The sequence below is a fragment of the Helianthus annuus genome, chromosome 13 (assembly GCF_002127325.2).
Source record: "Helianthus annuus cultivar XRQ/B chromosome 13, HanXRQr2.0-SUNRISE, whole genome shotgun sequence".
NCBI classification, from domain to species: domain Eukaryota; kingdom Viridiplantae; phylum Streptophyta; class Magnoliopsida; order Asterales; family Asteraceae; genus Helianthus; species Helianthus annuus.
In genome coordinates this window covers 1276751-1296380 of record NC_035445.2, presented here as the reverse complement: position 1 = coordinate 1296380, position 19630 = coordinate 1276751, and the positions used below count along the sequence as shown (strand labels likewise).

Genomic DNA, 19630 nt, shown 5'->3' with positions numbered 1-19630 from the left:
TTGGCATTTGCGGCATTGTACATTGGCGTAATGATGGAGGCCACATTGGTTGCACAAAGGTGCAGTTCCATTGTATGGTTTTCTAGCAGGGGGTTGAGCTGGTTGGTTGGGGACGGCTTGACCATTGTGAGCGACCACGGCGAAGTTCTGAGAAGCCTTTCGCTTCTTTGACTTCTTAGGAGATTCAGTCTGTTCATCCATGGTCTTTGATTCCTCGATTGGCTTCTTGTCACCCTTTCGAAAAAGTTTATGCTTTCTGATCTGCGATTCAGTCAAGGTTGCAGATAGCTCAATGGCCTGACGGAGTGTGGTAGGGTTGCTACCAGTGACAATGTCTTGTACCGAGTCAGGCAGGCCGTCGATGTACCTTTCGATAGCCTTGTCGAGTGGGGCGACCATAGTCGGGCAAAGTAGACTCAACTCCTCAAACCTATCAGTATATGCCCTGTGTTCGCCACTATCTTGTTTCAAATCATCAAACTCCTTCTCCAACGCTCGTTGTTCATGACGAGGACAAAACTCTCTCATCATAAGAGCTCTCAGTTCAGCCCATGTTTATGCTAGAGCAACATCTGCACCACGGTCTCTCATTACCCCGTTCCACCATGTAAGAGCCCTCTTCTGAAAGACACTCGAAGAAAACTCGACCTTGCGATTTTCCGGACACTGCAAGTGGCGAAAGGTATTCTCGATGCTCTCGAACCATTGGAGAAGCCCAGTTGCTCCCTCAGAAACACTAAACTTGAGTGGTTTAGCCGAGTTAAAGTTCTTGAAATTGCATGTACCATTGTTGTTGTTGTTGGCTTGGTTCCATTAAGCAAAGAGATTTGGGAATTGAGCAGCCATCTGCTGCGCAATAATTTCTGCCAGCTCGGCAGTTGCTATCTGGTGTTCGCGTCGAGGAGGCATTCTAAAAGAGGAAAAACATGAAAGGAAACAAATAAAATGGTATTGGGTAAGAATAGGATGTTACAATCACTGACCATAATCACGGTTGATGGTCACTTGTTTGAATCATGAAGCAAACAAACAACACCAAGGCTGAATCAAAGCAAATAGATCCTCATAGTGTAACGCGAAGACATGCTCGCCTATAAGTGGACACTCACCCCAAGAGTTCCCAGGTAAGAGTGACTGGTCCGACTATGTGGATTTGTACGAACACTCTAACGTTAGACAGAAAACCCAGGGTACATGCATTCACTCTTCCAGTTCGCACGTGTTCACACTATTTAGGACCCAAAACTTTGACGGGAGTTTGGAAAATTCAAAGGGGTTCAAAACCTTATAACAGAGGGTTCAAAACCTAGTAATCAATCATCCTAGAACAGATGATTGGTTTTCAAAGCGGTTTCGAAATTTATGTTCTTGTTGTGGTCGTCGCCTAAGGATAGGTGACGGTATTGTTTTGTGACTAAACGCAAGTAAACTCGCGTTAGGATCCTAGGAAGGTTATAGACTAGGTCAAAGCATTACTAATAACCTAATTCCCTATAACCATTGGCTCTGATACCAACTTTTCTGTGACACCCCGACCACGTAGAACATACAAAACGTGGCGGAAATGTCGGGGAGTGTTGTAACAGAATCAATTGTTTCAAATCCATGGTAAACGAAGTTTCGTTTTATTAATCAAACATGAAAGTTTACATTGTCTTAAACAAGAACCAAAGAATACATAACATAAATTAACTAGTTCTTGTCTCGTTTTAAGTCACTAAGGCACAGGTCCGCCTAAGTATGTCTTGATAAGTCCTATGCATCATCTCCTGAAAACACATGTGAAAATATGTACGTCAGCATAAAAATGCCTGTGATATACATTGGTTTTGTGAAAACGGAATTCATGACTTATGTTTGAGAAAATGTTTAGTCATGAACCTTGTAATTTGCTTTGTCTTGTAAATCATTTGAAAAACGGTAAGATCAGATGATATATATAAATAAGAGAACAATGCATGGTTAACTGAATAACCATGTAAAAATGGGTTTGTATAAGATATGTTGTTTGTAATTCAGTGTCTTGTGAAAAGCGTGTTATTTGTATAAAATGTTCTATGTATCAAATTGAAATGATTTAAATAACGCTACGATATGTAATACCATACAAACACTTATATATAGGAAGTACCAGCGGCGTATCCACCATGCTTGTATCATATTACACACGCCTCGTTACTTAAATCACTTACTCAAACCAAACCATCAAGATGAAATGTTTAACAACGGTAGAAATGTTTATGTATAGTCAAATGTCTATTGTCAACTATAAGTCAGGTCAATGGATACAACTGGTTTACACGGTTCAATGGTTACAAACGGTTCATATACTCGAAGGGTTAAGACGGTTCACATAGTCAAATGGTTACAACGGTTCAAAATGTAGTATAATGTGTTCATATGCTGGATGAGCATATGCAACAGAAATGCAATGTGAAACAATGTACTACGTATGCACACAAAGGGCGTACGTAGCATGAAATGTATTGTAGAGTACAACGGTTCAAAATGTAGTATAATGTGTTCATATGCTGGATGAGCATATGTAACAGAAATGCAATGTGAAACAATGTACTACGTATGCACACAATGGGCGTACGTAGCATGAGATGTATTGTAGAGTACAACGGTTCAAAATGTAGTATAATGTGTTCATATGCTGGATGAGCATATGTAACAGAAATGCAATGTGAGACAATGTACTACGTATGCACACAATGGGCGTACGTAGCGTGAAATGTATTGTAGAGTACAACGGTTCAAAATGTAGTATAATGTGTTCATATGCTGGATGAGCATATGTAACAGAAATGCAATGTGAAACAATGTACTACGTATGCACACAATGGGCGTACGTAGCATGAGATGTATTGTAGAGTACAACGGTTCAAAATGTAGTATAATGTGTTCATATGCTGGATGAGCATATGTAACAGAAATGCAATGTGAAACAATGTACTATGTATGCACACAATGGGCGTACGTAGCGCGAAATGTATTGTAGAGTTCAACGGTTCAAAATGTAGTATAATGTGTTCATATGCTGGATGAGCATATGTAACAGAAATGCAATGTGAAACAATGTACTACGTATGCACACAATGGGCGTACGTAGCATGAGATGTATTGTAGAGTACAACGGTTCAAAATGTAGTATAATGTGTTCATATGCTGGATGAGCATATGTAACAGAAATGCAATGTGAAACAATGTACTACGTATGCACACAATGGGCGTACGTAGCATGAAATGTCATGAAATCATGTACTATATATGTACTATCGAACATAGCAAGTATATGATGTGAAAACCGGAAAGCATGAAAGTAACAAGTAGGCACATGCGTTTCACCCCAAAACAGTTTGGAAAACAGTAAAAGAGGGGTTCAATGTACTCACCTGAGATTGCTTTGAATTCCTTGTATAATAACCAGATAGTGCTAGAGATCACGGAATATCAAACGGCACCTAATAGGTAGCTATGTTAATATACCGGACCAAAATCGGAAGGATCGGATAGTATGCGGGTTCGTAAACCAAACGAGTATGGAGACTCGTATAATATGGTTTAACAAAGCCTACATACTAAAATGAAACTTAACCTAAGTGCTTACGGCCCATCACGACCCGTTTAGGTAGCTTATGCTACCCTAACGCGTCGTTCGCGTAGAACGCGTTTGGAACGCCTAACATCGTGACCACAAGGCATAACCTCGGAAGGTTATAGCTATGGTCACCTAATGTGTTTGGTCGGATCCTAATGATCGACCAAATGGGTCGGGTTCGAAAGTATAAGCGATGGTTTAGATCGCTTACCTTACGACCCTATAAAAGCACTAAACTAAAAGTGACGAGCTAAGCATGTTAGAACATGCTTAACTAAGTTTAGAAAAACAGGTTTGGCATCAAAACAAACGGCTTTGATGCTCACGAGTAGTTTGGTTACAAAATACGCAAGAATGCGCATTTTGTCCGAAACTACGACTCATCACTGAGCCTAAATAACGTGGTAATCAGTAGGTATAGTCACTATGGACTATAACCATCGTGATCACGCTCACGTTATGAAGTTCTAATGAACTTCGTGTTGACCATAGGCTGGTCAATGCAGAAAGTCAACAAAACGTTGACTTTCGGACTCGAAAAGCGAATAAAAGAACGAAAGAATACTTACGGAGGGTCCCCGAATGCTAATCTAGATCAAAGAGCTCAGGTATGAAGCAATGGCATCAACTTAGAGCATTTTGATCAGATTGTGTGGGTTTTTGGCAACAAGGGGGGGTATTTATAGGAAAAGTAGAACCGTTAGGATCGTTTCTTGAATATCGTGCCACGATCCTAAGCGTCCACTTGTCAAAATGTTGTGGTTACTGAATAATGGCCCTTGGCTCTTGATTGGGTGAAAGGGCATTGCCCCTTGAACGAACGAAAGGCCAACTGCAAGTGGATTCAACATTGAATCTGGTCTGATAGTCCCACGCGCCCCGCGTAAGGATTTGGGCAATCCTTACGCGCCCCGCCTGAGGGTCACAGTTCAGAATTTTCAGTTTTAGTCCCTGCACTTCAGAAACATGCAATTTGGCCCATTTTTGGCACGTTTAAGCCCCGTTAACCTCATTTCAAGGCTCTAAGATGAAGCTAAAGTGTAGGGGACTTGAAATATGCTCAAAAATATTCCGGATGACGGTTCGTTTGGCCGTACGAATGCGATGTTCGGTTAATTACGACGGAATGCGCATAAGTGCGAAAAACGATCCAAAATGCGTGACGAATGGATTTTTCTCATGCCAAACACTAAGGCATAATATAAGGATGCTTACATAAATTTTTGGATGTCCGGATGTATTCAGAACGTAAGTTATGCGCGAAAGTGCAAACTTGTGCACTTTTTGACACTTTTAGTCCCTGAATGATCCAAAAGTTTGTTTTAGCATACCAAACCCCTCAAAGCCTATTTCTAAGCTATGTAAAGGATATTTATGGTATGTTTAACTTATGGACATGTTCCGGAATGTTCGTTACAGTTCAAATTGGCATACTTTCGCAGTTTGTCAAGTTTAGTCCCTGTAAGCGAATTAACTTGTTTTTGCCATACCAAAGCCTTCAAAACTTATTTCTAAGTCATGTAAATGTTATTTAAGGTATGTTGAGTATATGTTGATGTTCCGGGGTATTTGTCGCATTAAACTGAGTACGTTTACACACTAGGTTGCGTATAATTCTCCAGAAAGCGTTGTAGAGTTTGAAATTGAACAAGAATTGATATGTGCAAAAGATACACATATTTATACAAGATCCCAAGTATGAAATATAATATTTCATCGGCTTGGTATTTGTTTGATGGTCGCGGTGACACAGGTGTCACACCAATACTAGGAATGGGTCACACTGGATCAGGCATGCTCATTTAAAGCTGAATGGATGGAATCAAGTTACGAGAGGGAGGGAAATCAATCGAAATTATAGGAGATGAGGGTGATCCATGATGTCAGGAAGTGGGAAATTCAATCCATAACTATTCCCAGTTCAATTTTAGATTAAGGATTTGTTTCTACATTCTGTTTAGGTAGTCGATGTTTTTAGTAATAATTTAGGATTTTACCTTGTATCGGAGATTCCTTATCTTGAATTGGGCCATTTTATTCGGTTTTCAAGTTTCAATTTTGTTTTTCAATTCCCAGATGTTATGGTTGTGGGCAAATTTGTTCTCTTATACATGTTTTAATTTATATGAAACAAAAATTACTAATCTTTTCATATTATACAAAGAAGCATATAAAGACCAAAAATCACAAATCTACTGATACAACTGATTTCCATAGTCTCAGACAATGCAGCCTCTTTGCTTCCACGGTTTATTGATAAACCAACATCCTGGTGCAAAATCTGCAGACCTACATACACAGGACCCCAGTACCCATATATTAATATTTATAAAATAGAAAAAGTCACTTATATAAATTCATTCGTATTTCAATAAAATAATGCATCCTTCTAGTGGGATCTTTACCGTTTAAACCACACCATCATCATGATCTTGTAGATAAGAATATTGAATATATAACTTTGAGCTATTTTAACTTCCTAGGAGCTCAAAAAAGCTTTTACGAAAACAAGGGGCTTCATCTGTTGTGCCTAAGGATATTGTTGGTGTACTTAACTTAATGTACAATTACTTGTGAAAAAGAACTTAAAAATATGGTTTATAAATTATGAATGTAATAAAACTTTATTATTAACTGAAATGTTTGTGAATTGAAATATACTATATTATATGAACTAGGTTAAAACCTCGCGTATTACACAGGCTGAATAAAATAAATATAATGAATAAAATAAATACAGTTAATAATGAAGATTAAAATATGATAAAACGGTTTTTATGATAAGATACTATTGACTTTTTTAATTAAAACTTTAAAATTGAATAATAAAATTTGAAAGAGAATGAAATAAAATGGGAAATAAATCTTCGGCTTACTAAATTATAACATTTGACACAAAATAATAATAATAATAATAATAATAATAATAATAATAATAATAATAATAATAATAATAACAACAAGAACAAGAACAACAACAACAACAATAAGAATAAAATTATTTTATGCAGTTTGGTAGATAATTTGTAGGAATAAATTTATCACATGTCATTATAATGCTAGCTAGACTATAAGCCGCTTATCTTTTATGTAGTTTCATTTGTGTGACATCCTGATTATATAACCACATAATAATAATAATAATAATAATAATAATAATAATAATAATAATAATAATAATAATAATAATAATAGTAATAGTAATAAAAAAATCATGAATGAACTGAATATTCTTTAGTTGGAATATAAAAGAAAAACATAACATTAAGAATTTTAATACATTATGAAATTTGTAAAGTAACCAATTAAGTTTAGTTAGAAAATATATAAATAATTTTTGAATCTAAAGAATACGTAAAAAAAAAAAAGAAAAACTTATCTATAATTATGGCTTATCATTTATCAGTTAGGAATTATATAAATAATATTTAAATCTAAAGACGTAAAATAAAACTTAACTATGGGAAAATAATTACTTATTTAAAGAAAAAAAAGGGCAGGAAAACAATTTTGAGGATGCATAGTAATACGACACTTATCCCCAATACGTTTACTTTATTATATAAATATAGATTTACAATTTATTAGTAGTTTAATATACTTATTTTCAATTAATTAAAGAAGTACTTTTTTTTGAACGGTAAATTTGGATCACTGACGGACCACTGGATTATCATCATGCCACCAGCAGAACTACCCGATCATATCCATCTCCACTAGGCAATAATGCCTATACACCAACACTAGGCAATAATATCTATACACCAATTCAGGAGAAAACCCAATAAATCTGGGAAAACCCCCTTTGTGGGAATCGAACCCATGACCTAATGGTCATAAGCCTTATCCCACCACCAAGATACCACTAGGCTATAATACCATGGATAAAAGAAGTACTTATAACTTGATTCTTAGAGAAAAATGCCCGGATAGTCCCTGTGGTTTCGCCTTTCTTCACCTATAGTCCCCAACTTTCTAAAATTACCTGAATAGTCCCCAAGTTTTCAATTTTCGTTCCCGGATAGTCCCTGGCGTGGATGGAGGTTACTTTTCTCAGTTAAGTTGGTGTAAAATGACTATAATACCCTTACTATTAAAAAACAACAAATAAAACATCTCCACCCCACCCACTTCATCTTCTCCACCCCACACCATCACCACCACCACCATCTCCAGCTTCGACACCGGATAGTGGGTAACATCCCTATCAATTGAAAATTGTTCAGCCGGAGTTGGACCAGGAGCTATACCAATATCAGTTTAAGCAATAACAAAACTGAAACCCAGTCTTTGCAATTTAGCAAAAAAAAAAGGCGAAAAAGGACTATTACTGGCCATAACAGGTCTAACCCATGCGAAATCATGTGTACAATCAACACTCATGGTGTAGTTCATAAAAGATACCTGAACAGGAAGTAATGAGTCAAGGAGGTTATATGTGAGATTACCGTCATCTAAAATTGAATCCCCATTCAACAACAGAGCAGAGGTAATGACAGGATGCGAATCAGATGGAATCGGATAAGAAACAATCATCTCGGCTGCCGGAGTAAACCCTAGATCAGAACGAGCGCTATTGAAATCACAATCACCGGCGCTGGTGGTGAAACAGAGAGGCTGTGTGGAAATTAGAATCATCACAATCACCGGTTACCGATTCTGTTTCTTTCTCTCTCTGCCGGAAAAACGAACTACACCACCACCATCTCCCCCTTTAACCACCACCACCATCCCCCCCCCCCCAATTCTCCGTAACCACCCCTGCCACAACCACCCCCGCCGCCATCATCACCGCTGAATATCGCCCTGCCGCAACAGCTATCGTTGGGAAATTCATGGCTCCTGATGATGGATTCTGCTTTGATTGGTTGCTTTTTTTATGATCCGGGTATACAATCTTACTCTTTGCTGGTACCCCAATTTAAGTTTTAGAAGAGGCGATGATTGGTGGCGGTAGGCGGCGGTGGTGGTGGTGGTTCTTCTCCGGTGGAGGGTAGTGGTGGGTGCTGGTGGGTATAGTGAACGAGAGAGAGAGAAAGAAGGGTTATGTTTATAATAAACCATGTGGCCCCACCTGTATTAACATATTAACTGTTCTGTTTTTAGATTAAGGGTAAATTGGTCATTTCACACCCACTTAACAGGGAAAACAAACTGAAGTTAGACCCAGGGACTATCCGGGAACGAAAATTGAAAACTTGGGGACTATTCAGGTAATTTTAGAAAGTTGGGGACTATAGGTGAAAAAAGGCGAAACCACAGGGACTATCCGGGCATTTTTCTCTGATTCTTATTTAGATTTCATTAGAAACATATATACTAGGTTATTAAAATAAGTAGTTTAGTTGTATCATATTAGTAATGTAACAAAGTGAGACAAATTACGAGTATAAGAATAATTGTAAAAAAGTGTGTTTATAAGGTTTGTTCTTATAAATAAATAAAAATATTTAAAAACCGATATGAAGACACACCTAGAATACAAAAACAAAATATCACGCAAATTCAAAAACAAAATATTATACAATAAAAATGTAATGGGAAACCAAAGCGAATATATTTACCATGCGCGATCCAAATAAGGAGAAATACTACATACCTAGAATTGGTTTGTGGAGCCAAACGTCTATTGCTACGCTTTTGGCTTGATCCATTGCTATTATTGTTGCTAAAACTATTATTATTCGACCTTATCCTTGATGCACTTCGAGATTTTTTCACACCACATGAAATCGGATTGAACATCTTGAGCATAAAGACCCCAGTATCCAAGCTAACACTCCTTGAGATAGGGCGTTCTCTGGCTTCTCTCTTAGGCGTCTTTCTATCTTTAAAACCCGTCTTCAAATCACTCTTTTGATCAAGCGTTGATTGTTGTTTTTCAACATCATCTATAACGATATCTTTTAGGGAAAGTTCTTGACAAGACTCGGGTAGGTTTCTCATCATTTCCAATATCTTGTTTCGCGCCTTTGTTGAAGGCGACGAGCAATTATAACCCGAATAGCCCGTTTTCGGCCCAAAAGAGGGCGTGGAGACCAAAGGGTATTCGTCTTTGTAGGGTGGTTTTTCGATATTGTTAATATCTAAAGTGTTACAGAATGTAAAGTCGGTTAGTTTTGATCGAGATGAAGAATGAAGAGACATTTTGTTGACATGAAGACTCAAGAACCAGTTGGGACGAACTAGTCAGAGTATGGCTTCAGATGATCCAGCAAAAATCCTGCAAGATCACAACAGACAAGCACACCGTTAGCCTCGTCACAGGGAGGGGGGCCTCTCTGTGACCAAGCTCGGGCGTGAGAATAAGTATTTGTGAGGAGTGAATAAGTCAGGGAGAGAGAGAATAGCGATTACCCCTTGCTGGAGACCTTGGCGGGGTATTTATAGCTTTTGGGTGTGCTGACGTGGCGAGTTAGTTAGGGTCGGACCAGTCGTTATCATGGCAGTTATGGAGGTGGGACCCAGTTAGTTACGTCGGATCATCGGAGTGTCCGGTTCGTTCCGTGGCACAGGGGCCTGGTCCGGTCCGGTTAGGGACGTATCCTCATCAAGTCCCCCTAGTTCGTAATGTTTGTTTAGCAAAAGTTTCGAACTATTTGTCGCAGTTATTCCGGTATTCGTGACCCTCTGTTTGGCGGTCGTTTTGTTAATTTTAAATTTTGAAATTGGGCGGTGAACTGGGATTGGTGACCGTCAGTTGTTTTAACTTTTTTACCCGATGTGACGGTTGGTGTGCGTCAGTTGTTATGACGTGTCGCCATTTGATTGGTCCCTTGAGGCGGTTTCACATCCCTATAAAGGGGAAAAGGTAATTTTCTCCGATTTCACTTTACATCCTTTTACCCTCTTCACTTTCTTCTTCTTTCTTCATCTATATTTGGCGATAAACACGATTCCCCTGCTCAGGTTAGTAAGCTTTGTCTTTCTTTGTTATGGCGAATAAGAGTAATCTCTCTGCTTGTTTTAACGTCTTGACTCAAAAAGGGTTAGACTGGTATGTGGAGAGTTATGCGGTTCCTAAATCGCTAAACCCTGTACTTCCGAAAAAGGATACACCTATTTACCCTTTCGTTCCAGGGAAAATTGGGATTTATACTCGTTTTTTCGATTACTGTAACTGTCGTCTGCCTCTGACGAAATTTCTGGTTGAGGTGTTACTTTTTCACGAAGTACACTTGACTCAGGTGAATCCTTTTGGCCTTGCCAAGATTAGCCATTTCGAGTTGGCTTGTCGTAGCTTAGAGTCCGAGCCGGATTTGGATGTGTTCCGGGCCTTCTATAAGCTGAATCGCTCCGGAAACTGGTATACCTTTGAGGTTAGGGATAAGAATTCGTGCTGTTATACATGGATCACTACGAGCTTAAAAGACTGGAAAGACCGCTTCTTCCTAGTTGACGATCGGTGCGTTCCGGAGTTCATGGTGTGGAGGATAAAAAAGTCGAAGCTGCCGCCTCCTCTTCCGGAGGATTTCTCGTACAACAAGAAACTGTACGCCGATTTGGTAAAAGAGGCCGGACGCATACAGAAATATCCGGAACACATCCTCGTCATGGGTCGGATTAGCACGATGTGGTCCGAACCGGAGTGGTATCCTACCCTTCGGTGGAACAAAGAGGGTTAGTTGTGCGGCGCTCCTTGTACCTTTATATGTTGCTTATTTGTCCTGAAAACTTTTTTGTATATGTTAGTAGATATTGCTTATTGTTTGTCTTCTTGTGCAGTTATGGGTTTGAAGGAGGCGCTTAGATTGAAGTCTTTTGATTCGAAAGAGTTGGATGTTCGTGCTACCAAGACTCCGAAGGGTGAGACCCCGTACTTACAACTTGTGCAACAGAATCTTTATCCGATTCGCGCACCGGGGGCTCCTGGTGATCAAGGTGGTTCGGGTTCGGTCCCTACCTTATTGCCTGTTGCTCAAACTCAGGCAACGGTTGCGGCGGATGATGCTGGAGGTCAGGGAGCCAGTTCGTCGATGACGAAAGGTTCTGGCTCTAAAATTATTATCGAAGATGAGGGGGTCCATCTTTCCGTTGAAGACACCGAGGTTCGTGCTAGTGGTGAGAAAGGAGGGGACGATCAGAACGAGGGTGGAGACATCGGAGGGGATGGCGAAGACGGGGATGAACTGCCTCAGATTGCTTTGAAAAGAAAACGGGCTGCTCCCACCAAATCTGACCCGAAGGCCAGGCAACCGAAAAGGACGAAGGCCGACCTTAAAGTAGTTACACTTGACGATGACGATCATGTTACTGCGTTTTCTACTGCTGGAGGTGTGTTAGAGAATTTGGATGCTCATCTCCACGAGGGCCGCACTCCACGGGATCATCTTCAAGCTCCTTTGAGCCCGTTGTCCTTCGGTGAGGGTGGTGCTAGGGTTGTTACGGATTTACGCATCTCCGATCCAAAGAAAGCCGTGCCTTCTCCTTCGGGTAAGTTTACTACGGGAGTTGCATCCAACGTATCTAGGCCGAGTTCTTCGCCGTTTGATGGTGGGGACAGTGTTTCTTCCTCCCCTCTCTGGTATGACACTGAGGCTGTGTTCTTGTCTCGAGAATTAGGTTCTGGTGGTTTTGAGGGCGCGGATGCGGCTAATGCTTTGGAGAAGTACATACCGGAGTGGTCGCTGGTAAATAAGGATAGGATTGTGGATGCCCTTTCGGCCAAGATGTCTTTGTTCCACCTGGGAACTCCTGCGGAGCATTCTTATTACCGTAAGATGAGTGGGCCGGAACTTGGAAATACATTGATGCTGAATCAGGCTCAGTCAAATTCCCTAGTGGTGGAGACGTACAAGCGTTGGGTTGAGTCGGAGTCGCTGTGTCACAAGCTCAAACGTGAGATTGCCAGCTTGAAAGGTGAGGGCGATGTTCGGTCCAAAACAAAACAGGAACTGGTGTCCCTGCGATCTCAAATCGACCGACTGAAAGGGTAGGTTTCGGAAGCTAAAGAAGTTACTAAGTCTTCTCAAGCTTCGGCCGCGGCGGCCTATGAAGCTCGTGACAAGGCTCTTCAGGATTTAGAGGCCTTTAAGTTGGAGTTTGCTGATTTGGAGAAGAAGTTGACCAGCGTAGAGATGAAGCATGCCGCCGAACTGAAGGAGATGCGGGCATCACATGATCAACTTTTGGCTGATTACCATCGCTTGGTCGACGGTACATTTATAACCTTCTCTTCTGTTCCTCCGTTTTTTTTTGTCCGTATATGTGTACATTATTATTTATTGACGCTTTTTCTCATTGTTTCCTTACAGCTAAAGACGAAGTTGAAAGAGCTCGCGACAGGGAGATCGAGTCACACAAGACAACGATTGATGAAGCAAGAGGGATGTTGGTCCGGTGTGAGCGTGATATGATTGAAGCATACGCGGAACTGTCGGAGCTGAAACTTACCAAGCAATGGTTTTTGACAGATGGGGTCGCATGGGTTGTTAAGTTGGTGCATCAGAGCCCCGAATTGGAGAAGGTGGTTGCTGATTTGGTCAACAGTGTTAACGCAGTTGGGGCAAACGAAGGGATAAAGCAAGGTTTCAAAGCCGCGCAGGAGCTGATTGGTTCGGCGGAAGAGGTCCCGGGCTACGATGCCGGAGCTCAGAGTGCCCTGGAGGCTGCGGTGAAGGCTTTTGACGAACTCAAAATTTCTGTTCTTGACAAAGTAGCCGATTTGATAGAGGAGCCTTTATCGGTTATTCGGCAGAGAAGCGATCTTCCCATCGTTGGGGATGATGACAACATAGCTCAAGTTTGATGTTGTTTTTCTTTTTTTTTTTGTAACCGTACAATGTGTCTCATTAATTTGCTTTGCCTGAAGTACATTTGATCGTTCAATCAAAGATGTATAACTATGTTTGTGTTAAATCTTTTATTTTTGACGTAGGTATGTAACATTCGGTTTGCGTCCAAACCTTTGCCATATACTTTAATTTAGCGATCGCACCAAATGATGATGCTTCGTCTGCTTAATAGATTTTAATTCTTTTCTGAACTATTTAAGCCTTCTCGATCAGCGCGAGGCATGGGTCATGGCCCGTTCGTGCACATTTATGAATTTCGTTCGAACTTGTATATATGCTTTCTACCTTTACGTTTATAAAGATATAGATCGCTTTATTTATTGTCTCGAGGAAAAAACGTCCCGATTACAAAAGGAAATAAAAAGATATCGGGGTAATACCCTCCCGATTTACATACTGGAATTCGGAAATACTAAAAAAGGTGAACTAGCGATCTTTTTCAACCGTAGCTGGTTGTTTACATAAAACACTTTTTTAAGTGTACCCCATTCCATGTTCGAGGTACTGGGGATCCGTCAAGCCTTTCTAGTACATAGGAGCCCTTCTCACTGGCTTCCTTGATTCGGTATGGACCCTCCCGTTTTGGGGTTAGTTTTCCGGGGGTTTCCATACGACTTGCGTCGTTGCTTCGGAGCACGTAGTCTCCGACTTTAAACTTGTAGATTTTCGCCCGTGCATTATAATACTTCTCGATTTTCTTCTTGTACCGAGCCTCTTTGATTGCCGCTATGTTTCGGCGTTCTTCCAGCAAGTCAAGGTTGGACCGGAGCTCTCGTTCGTTTTCTTCCCAATTTTGGTGTCTTTGATTTGGGAGTCCAATCTCAGCCGGGATTACTGCTTCGGTTCCATAAGTCAGGCTGAACGGTGTTTCGCCGTTGCTGGTTTTGTGCAACGTTCGGTGCGCCCACAAGACGTTGGGCAATTCGTCCGCCCAACCTTTTCCTTCCTGTCCTAACCTTCATTTTATGCCATCAACGATGCGTCGATTAATCTGCTCCACTTGCCCGTTGCCTTGGGGGTGAGCAACCGAAGAGAAAACTTGATTGATCTTCAAATTTTCACACCACCGTTTGAAGGGATTTTCCGCAAATTGTTTTGCATTATCGCTTATGATGTAGAGCGGTAGGCCGAATCGGCACACAATCTGCTCCCAGAAAAATCGTGTCACATTATATCCGGAGATCACTGTGAACGGACGAGCTTCTACCCATTTTGTAAAATAATCTACTGCAACCAACAGGTATTGTGCACTTCCACTCGATCTCGGGAAAGGTCCGACTATATCAACGCCCCATTTTTGAAAGGGCCAGGCGGCGGTTACTGGAATCATTTCATTTTTAGCTCGGAGACTAATTGGTGCATGCTTCTGACACTCGTCACATTGCTGGAGCTCTTTAACGGCGCTTTCGTGCATTCCGGGCCAATAGTACCCTGCGTTCTTTACCTTTGTTACTATCATTTTGGGTCCGGCGTGGATGCCACAGATTCCGTAATGTATTTCCCGTATGATGTAATTGGCTTGATCCGGGTCCAAGCATTTTAGCAACGGCCCAAGAAAGGTCTTCCGATATAACCCGCCCTCCTGCATCTGATACTGGAGGGAATTAATCTGAATCTTCCTTGCTTCTGATTTGTCAGTTGGCAGAACATCATGCACCAAATAGTTGATTATCGGTGTCATCCAGTTGTGTGGTGGAGTTTCGACCTGCATCACTTGTTGGGTTGCGATCGATGGCGTAGCTAAAACTTCCACTCTTACGTCTTTAGCCAAGTGGCTGAATGACACTGAGGCCAGCTTGCTCAATGCGTCCGCCTTTTTGTTTTTGCTGCGGGGGACGTGTTCGACTCTGCATGCTTCGAACTGAGCCATCATCTGTTTTACCTGCTCGAGGTATTCGATCATGTTCGCTTCTCTTGCTTCGTACTCTCCGTTTACTTGATTCGCTACGAGTAGTGAGTCCACATGAGCTATAACGTTTTTTGCTCCGACTTTTTGTGCAAGGCGGAGACCGGCTAGGAGAGCTTCGTACTCGGCTTCGTTGTTTGAACTTTTAAACTCAAGCCGCAGCGCGTATGTTACATCCGTTCCGTCTGGATCGGTGAGAATTAGACCCGCTCCTGATCCTTCGGCGCTAGAGGCGCCATCGGTATACAAAGACCACGGTTTCTCTGGAGCTTTATCTTCTTCTTCGGTTCCTTTTTCCTCCGGTATTTCGACCAAAAAGTCCGCTATCACTTGCCCCTTCAATGGTCCTTTCGTTCGGAAAGTAATGTTGAAAGCACCCAACTCAATTGCCCATTTCGCCATTCGGCCTGACACCTCGGGCCGTCGGAGGACGTGTTGGATTTTTTGATCCGTTCGCACCTCAATTGGATGGGCCTGAAAGTATCGGCGGAGCCTTCTTGAAGCGTGGACTAAAGCCAAGGCTAATTTCTCCAAGTTTGAATATCTGGTTTCATAGTCTTTTAGCGTTCGACTTACGTAGTAAATGGGGATTTGTTTTCCGGTTCGGTGGGCAACTAATACCGCGCTAATGGCCCCGAGCGATGCAGCTAGGTATACCGTCAATACCTCATCTTCTTCTGGTACGGTGAGAGTTGGTAAGGTGCCCAAGCATTTTTTAAGTTCTTCGAAAGCTCTTGTAGCCTCTTCCGTCCATTTAAACTCTGATCTAAAACTCTTTCGGAGAACGTCCATGAACGGTAACGATCGGTCTGCAGCCTTCGACAAAAAACGGTGGAGAGCGGCCAGTCGTCCGTTTAAGGACTGGATTTCTTTGACTGATGCCGGGGGCTTCATTGTAAGGACAGCGTCGATTTTGTCAGGGTTGGCTCGTAAGCCTTTTGACCCGACCATGACTCCGAGAAACTTGCCTTCCTCTACCCCGAATGTACATTTCTTCGGGTTTAATTTCATGTTGATGCTTCGGAGTCGGGTGAATGTTTCGAGTATATCTTTTATCATAGCGGCTTCATCATGACTTTTTATCACAATGTCATCGACGTACACCTCAACGTTTCGTTCGATCTGATCTTTAAAAGCTTTGTTCATCAAACGCTGGTACGTGGCACCGGCATTTTTCAAGCCGAATGGCATTTTGGTGAAACAGAACACCCCTTCATTGGTGACGAAAGCCGTCTTGTCCTCGTCTTCGACCGCCATCTGTATTTGATGATAGCCTTTATATGCGTCCAGAAAGCATTTTAGCCTGAATGTCGCAACGGAGTCAATTTTCTCGTCGATCTCCGGGAGAGGAAAACAGTCTTTCGGGCACGCATTGTTTAGATCGGTGAAATCGATGCACATTCTCCATGAGTTGTCCTTTTTTCGTACCATAACGGGGTTTGAAACCCATGTCTGGTACCGAACCTCTCGAATGATTCCTGCGTCGAGAAGGCTTTTGACATCTTTTGCAATGGCTCTTGCTCGATCCGGTGCCATGTGTCTCTTTCTTTGCGTTATTGGTTTAACTGAATCTTTTACGTTTAGGTGGTGCTGTGCCATCGACCTGGGGACTCCGTGCATATCAGAAGGCTTCCACGCAAAGACATCTATCGAGTTGCTTAGTAACTCCCATAAAAGTTTCTTCGTTCGCTTCGGGAGTTGAGCGCCGATAGCCACTTGTTGTTCGGGGAAATCTGGGTTGATTGCCCATAGCTCCGTAGGTACCTCGGACTTCTTAGAACTTGTTTCGGCCGTATGTCTTACTTCGGCGACCAATGAATTTGATTCTGAACAGATGGTTGCAACTCCGGCTTCGGTAGGGAACTTAATAGCTCCGTGTATCGTCGAACTGATTGCTCCAAGAGCTCGTAATCCGGGGCGTCCCAGTATTATGTTGTGAGAAGAATGAGTTCGAACAACAAGAAAAGTTAATGGCACCGTTCGGCTTTTGCTACCGTCTTTGAACGTGGTTGGAAGAGTGATTTGCCCTATCGGACGGACTACCTCCCCTGAGAAGCTTATCAGTGGGGTAGATACTTCGATTAGCTTTCTTTTTGTTTGGGGATTCAACTGCTGAAAACACTGGATGTACATGATCTCAAAGGCGCTTCCCCCATCTACGTAAATACGCCGAACCTTGTGCCCGGCGACGACAGCTGAAATGGTGATCGGTCCGTCCCGAGCGTCTTCGGGATCGATCGGGGGGAAATACATTGGCTGAAGCATCCATGCTGCCATATGCTGGTTCGACCGCTTAATTCCTCTCGGTTCTGCTGACCGGATCATATTGATTCCTGGTTCGGTGTTCGGATTGTCAACTGCTGTTGCTGGCTTCTTTCCATCTTTTACTTCTTTTACGAGATGCGAAAGTTTACCGGATCGAACGGCCTTTTCAATTTCTTGCTTTAAAGCCCAACATTCATCAGTTGTGTGGCCTTTGTCTCGGTGATATTCACAATACTTCTTGGAGTGCTTATCCGAAGTGGGCCGCTGCTTTGACGGCGTGGGGAATCGGGTATTTTCTGTGCTGAGGATCTCGCTCGGTGATTTTGATAATTCAGAGAAGCTGTTAAATCGCACGTTTCCTGTCCGGAAACTGCTTCGATCGGGCTTTTGATACGGACCACGGTTTTTGCTCCAATTACTGCTCCTATCCTTTGGTGGCGACGCGTTCCGTCTCCACGACGTGGTTCGAGCTTTTGAACTCCTGGCATTTGCTTCGTTTGGTTGGCCGCAAGCACTCTTCCCCCGAACAAAAGCTCGGGCCCGTTCCATGAGTATCTCCATGGTTTTTGGGAGATCTTCGTGAAGTTTTTCCACCAACTGATTGTTGCGTACACCGTGATAGAATCCCGACACTCGGAGCTGGTCTACTGCCCCACTTATCTGCATACTTTCTCGGTTGAAACGGTCTATAAAATCTTCCACCGACTCTCCATCGCGGCGCTTGATGTGGTGTACCTCGGTAATATCCTTCTTGCAGCGACGCTGCTGGCAAAAGTTTTGCAGGAATATACGTCGGAAGTCTTCGAAATGATCAATCGATCCCTCTGGCAACCCATCGAACCAAACTCTAGCCGACCCGGTGAGAGTTTGGGCGAACATGAGACACCATGCCGGCATCGGCCATTGTTCGACCTTAGCCGCTCCGGCAAACGCGAACATGTGGTCGTCCGGGTCGGACGTTCCATCGTAAAATTTTAATGTGGGAGGCATCTTTAGCTTAGCTGGGAGTGGAGCATTGACAATCCGTAGCGTGAACTTCGACTGCGAAGTCATAGACGTGGGATGATATGGCATGAACAGCTCTTGGTCTTGGGGGTTTAAACCCAGAGATCCCTGGAGAAACAGGTCATTTAGACCGTTATTCATTGGAGCACTTGCGATGGAGGAGAATTGTGCGACATGTGATATAGAAGTAGGGATCATAGAACTTACCAAAGATCCAGAAGCGAAAGGACCGACGGAGACAGGGTTTCCTCCTGAATAAGAATTGGTAAACAAGTTCGTTCGGAGACTTTGCAGCATCTCGTCCCTTTGCTGCTGCTGCTGTAACTGCCGTAACAGATCGGCATTCCTTAAGAGGAAAGTGTTGTCGAAATGCGGTAGTGGCGTGACGACTGGAGCGGTAACAGACAGTGTGGTGATAGAGCTTCCACCCACAACGTTTGCAGCTGGAGGAGCGGATGCAGAGCCCATCGAGGCTGCTGAAGCGACAGCTGCTGCTGGGGCGATTGTGGAATTAACGTTCCCTTCCCATATGTCACTGTAACGTGGGAAAGAACCGGCCGAGGTTACCGTTGGTAACTCTGCCATGACTTCGAAAAAATGAGAGTGACGAAATGAATTATGTGAATTCGAGGGGATGGCGCCACTGAAGACTCAAGAACCAGTTGGGACGAACTAGTCAGAGTATGGCTTCAGATGATCCAGCAAAAATCCTGCAAGATCACAACAGACAAGCACACCGTTAGCCTCGTCACAGGGAGGGGGGCCTCTCTGTGACCAAGCTCGGGCGTGAGAATAAGTATTTGTGAGGAGTGAATAAGTCAGGGAGAGAGAGAATAGCGATTACCCCTTGCTGGAGACCTTGGCGGGGTATTTATAGCTTTTGGGTGTGCTGACGTGGCGAGTTAGTTAGGGTCGGACCAGTCGTTATCATGGCAGTTATGGAGGTGGGACCCAGTTAGTTACGTCGGATCATCGGAGTGTCCGGTTCGTTCCGTGGCACAGGGGCCTGGTCCGGTCCGGTTAGGGACGTATCCTCATCATCTTTGTAGGGTGGTT

General features: G+C 42.7%; 1 protein-coding gene across 1 annotated transcript; it reads right to left on the bottom strand.

The window, feature by feature from the left end:
• Positions 1-5681: 5681 nt before the first annotated feature.
• Positions 5682-9771, bottom strand: LOC110902400. Its single transcript, XM_022149068.2, has 2 exons — positions 9204-9771; positions 5682-5893 (listed from the first exon to the last, which is right to left on the bottom strand). Exons 1-2 carry the CDS (start codon positions 9749-9751, stop codon positions 5824-5826), a joined length of 618 nt encoding a protein of 205 aa, XP_022004760.1. The 5' UTR covers positions 9752-9771; the 3' UTR covers positions 5682-5823.
• Between the last annotated feature and the right edge of the window lie 9859 nt (positions 9772-19630).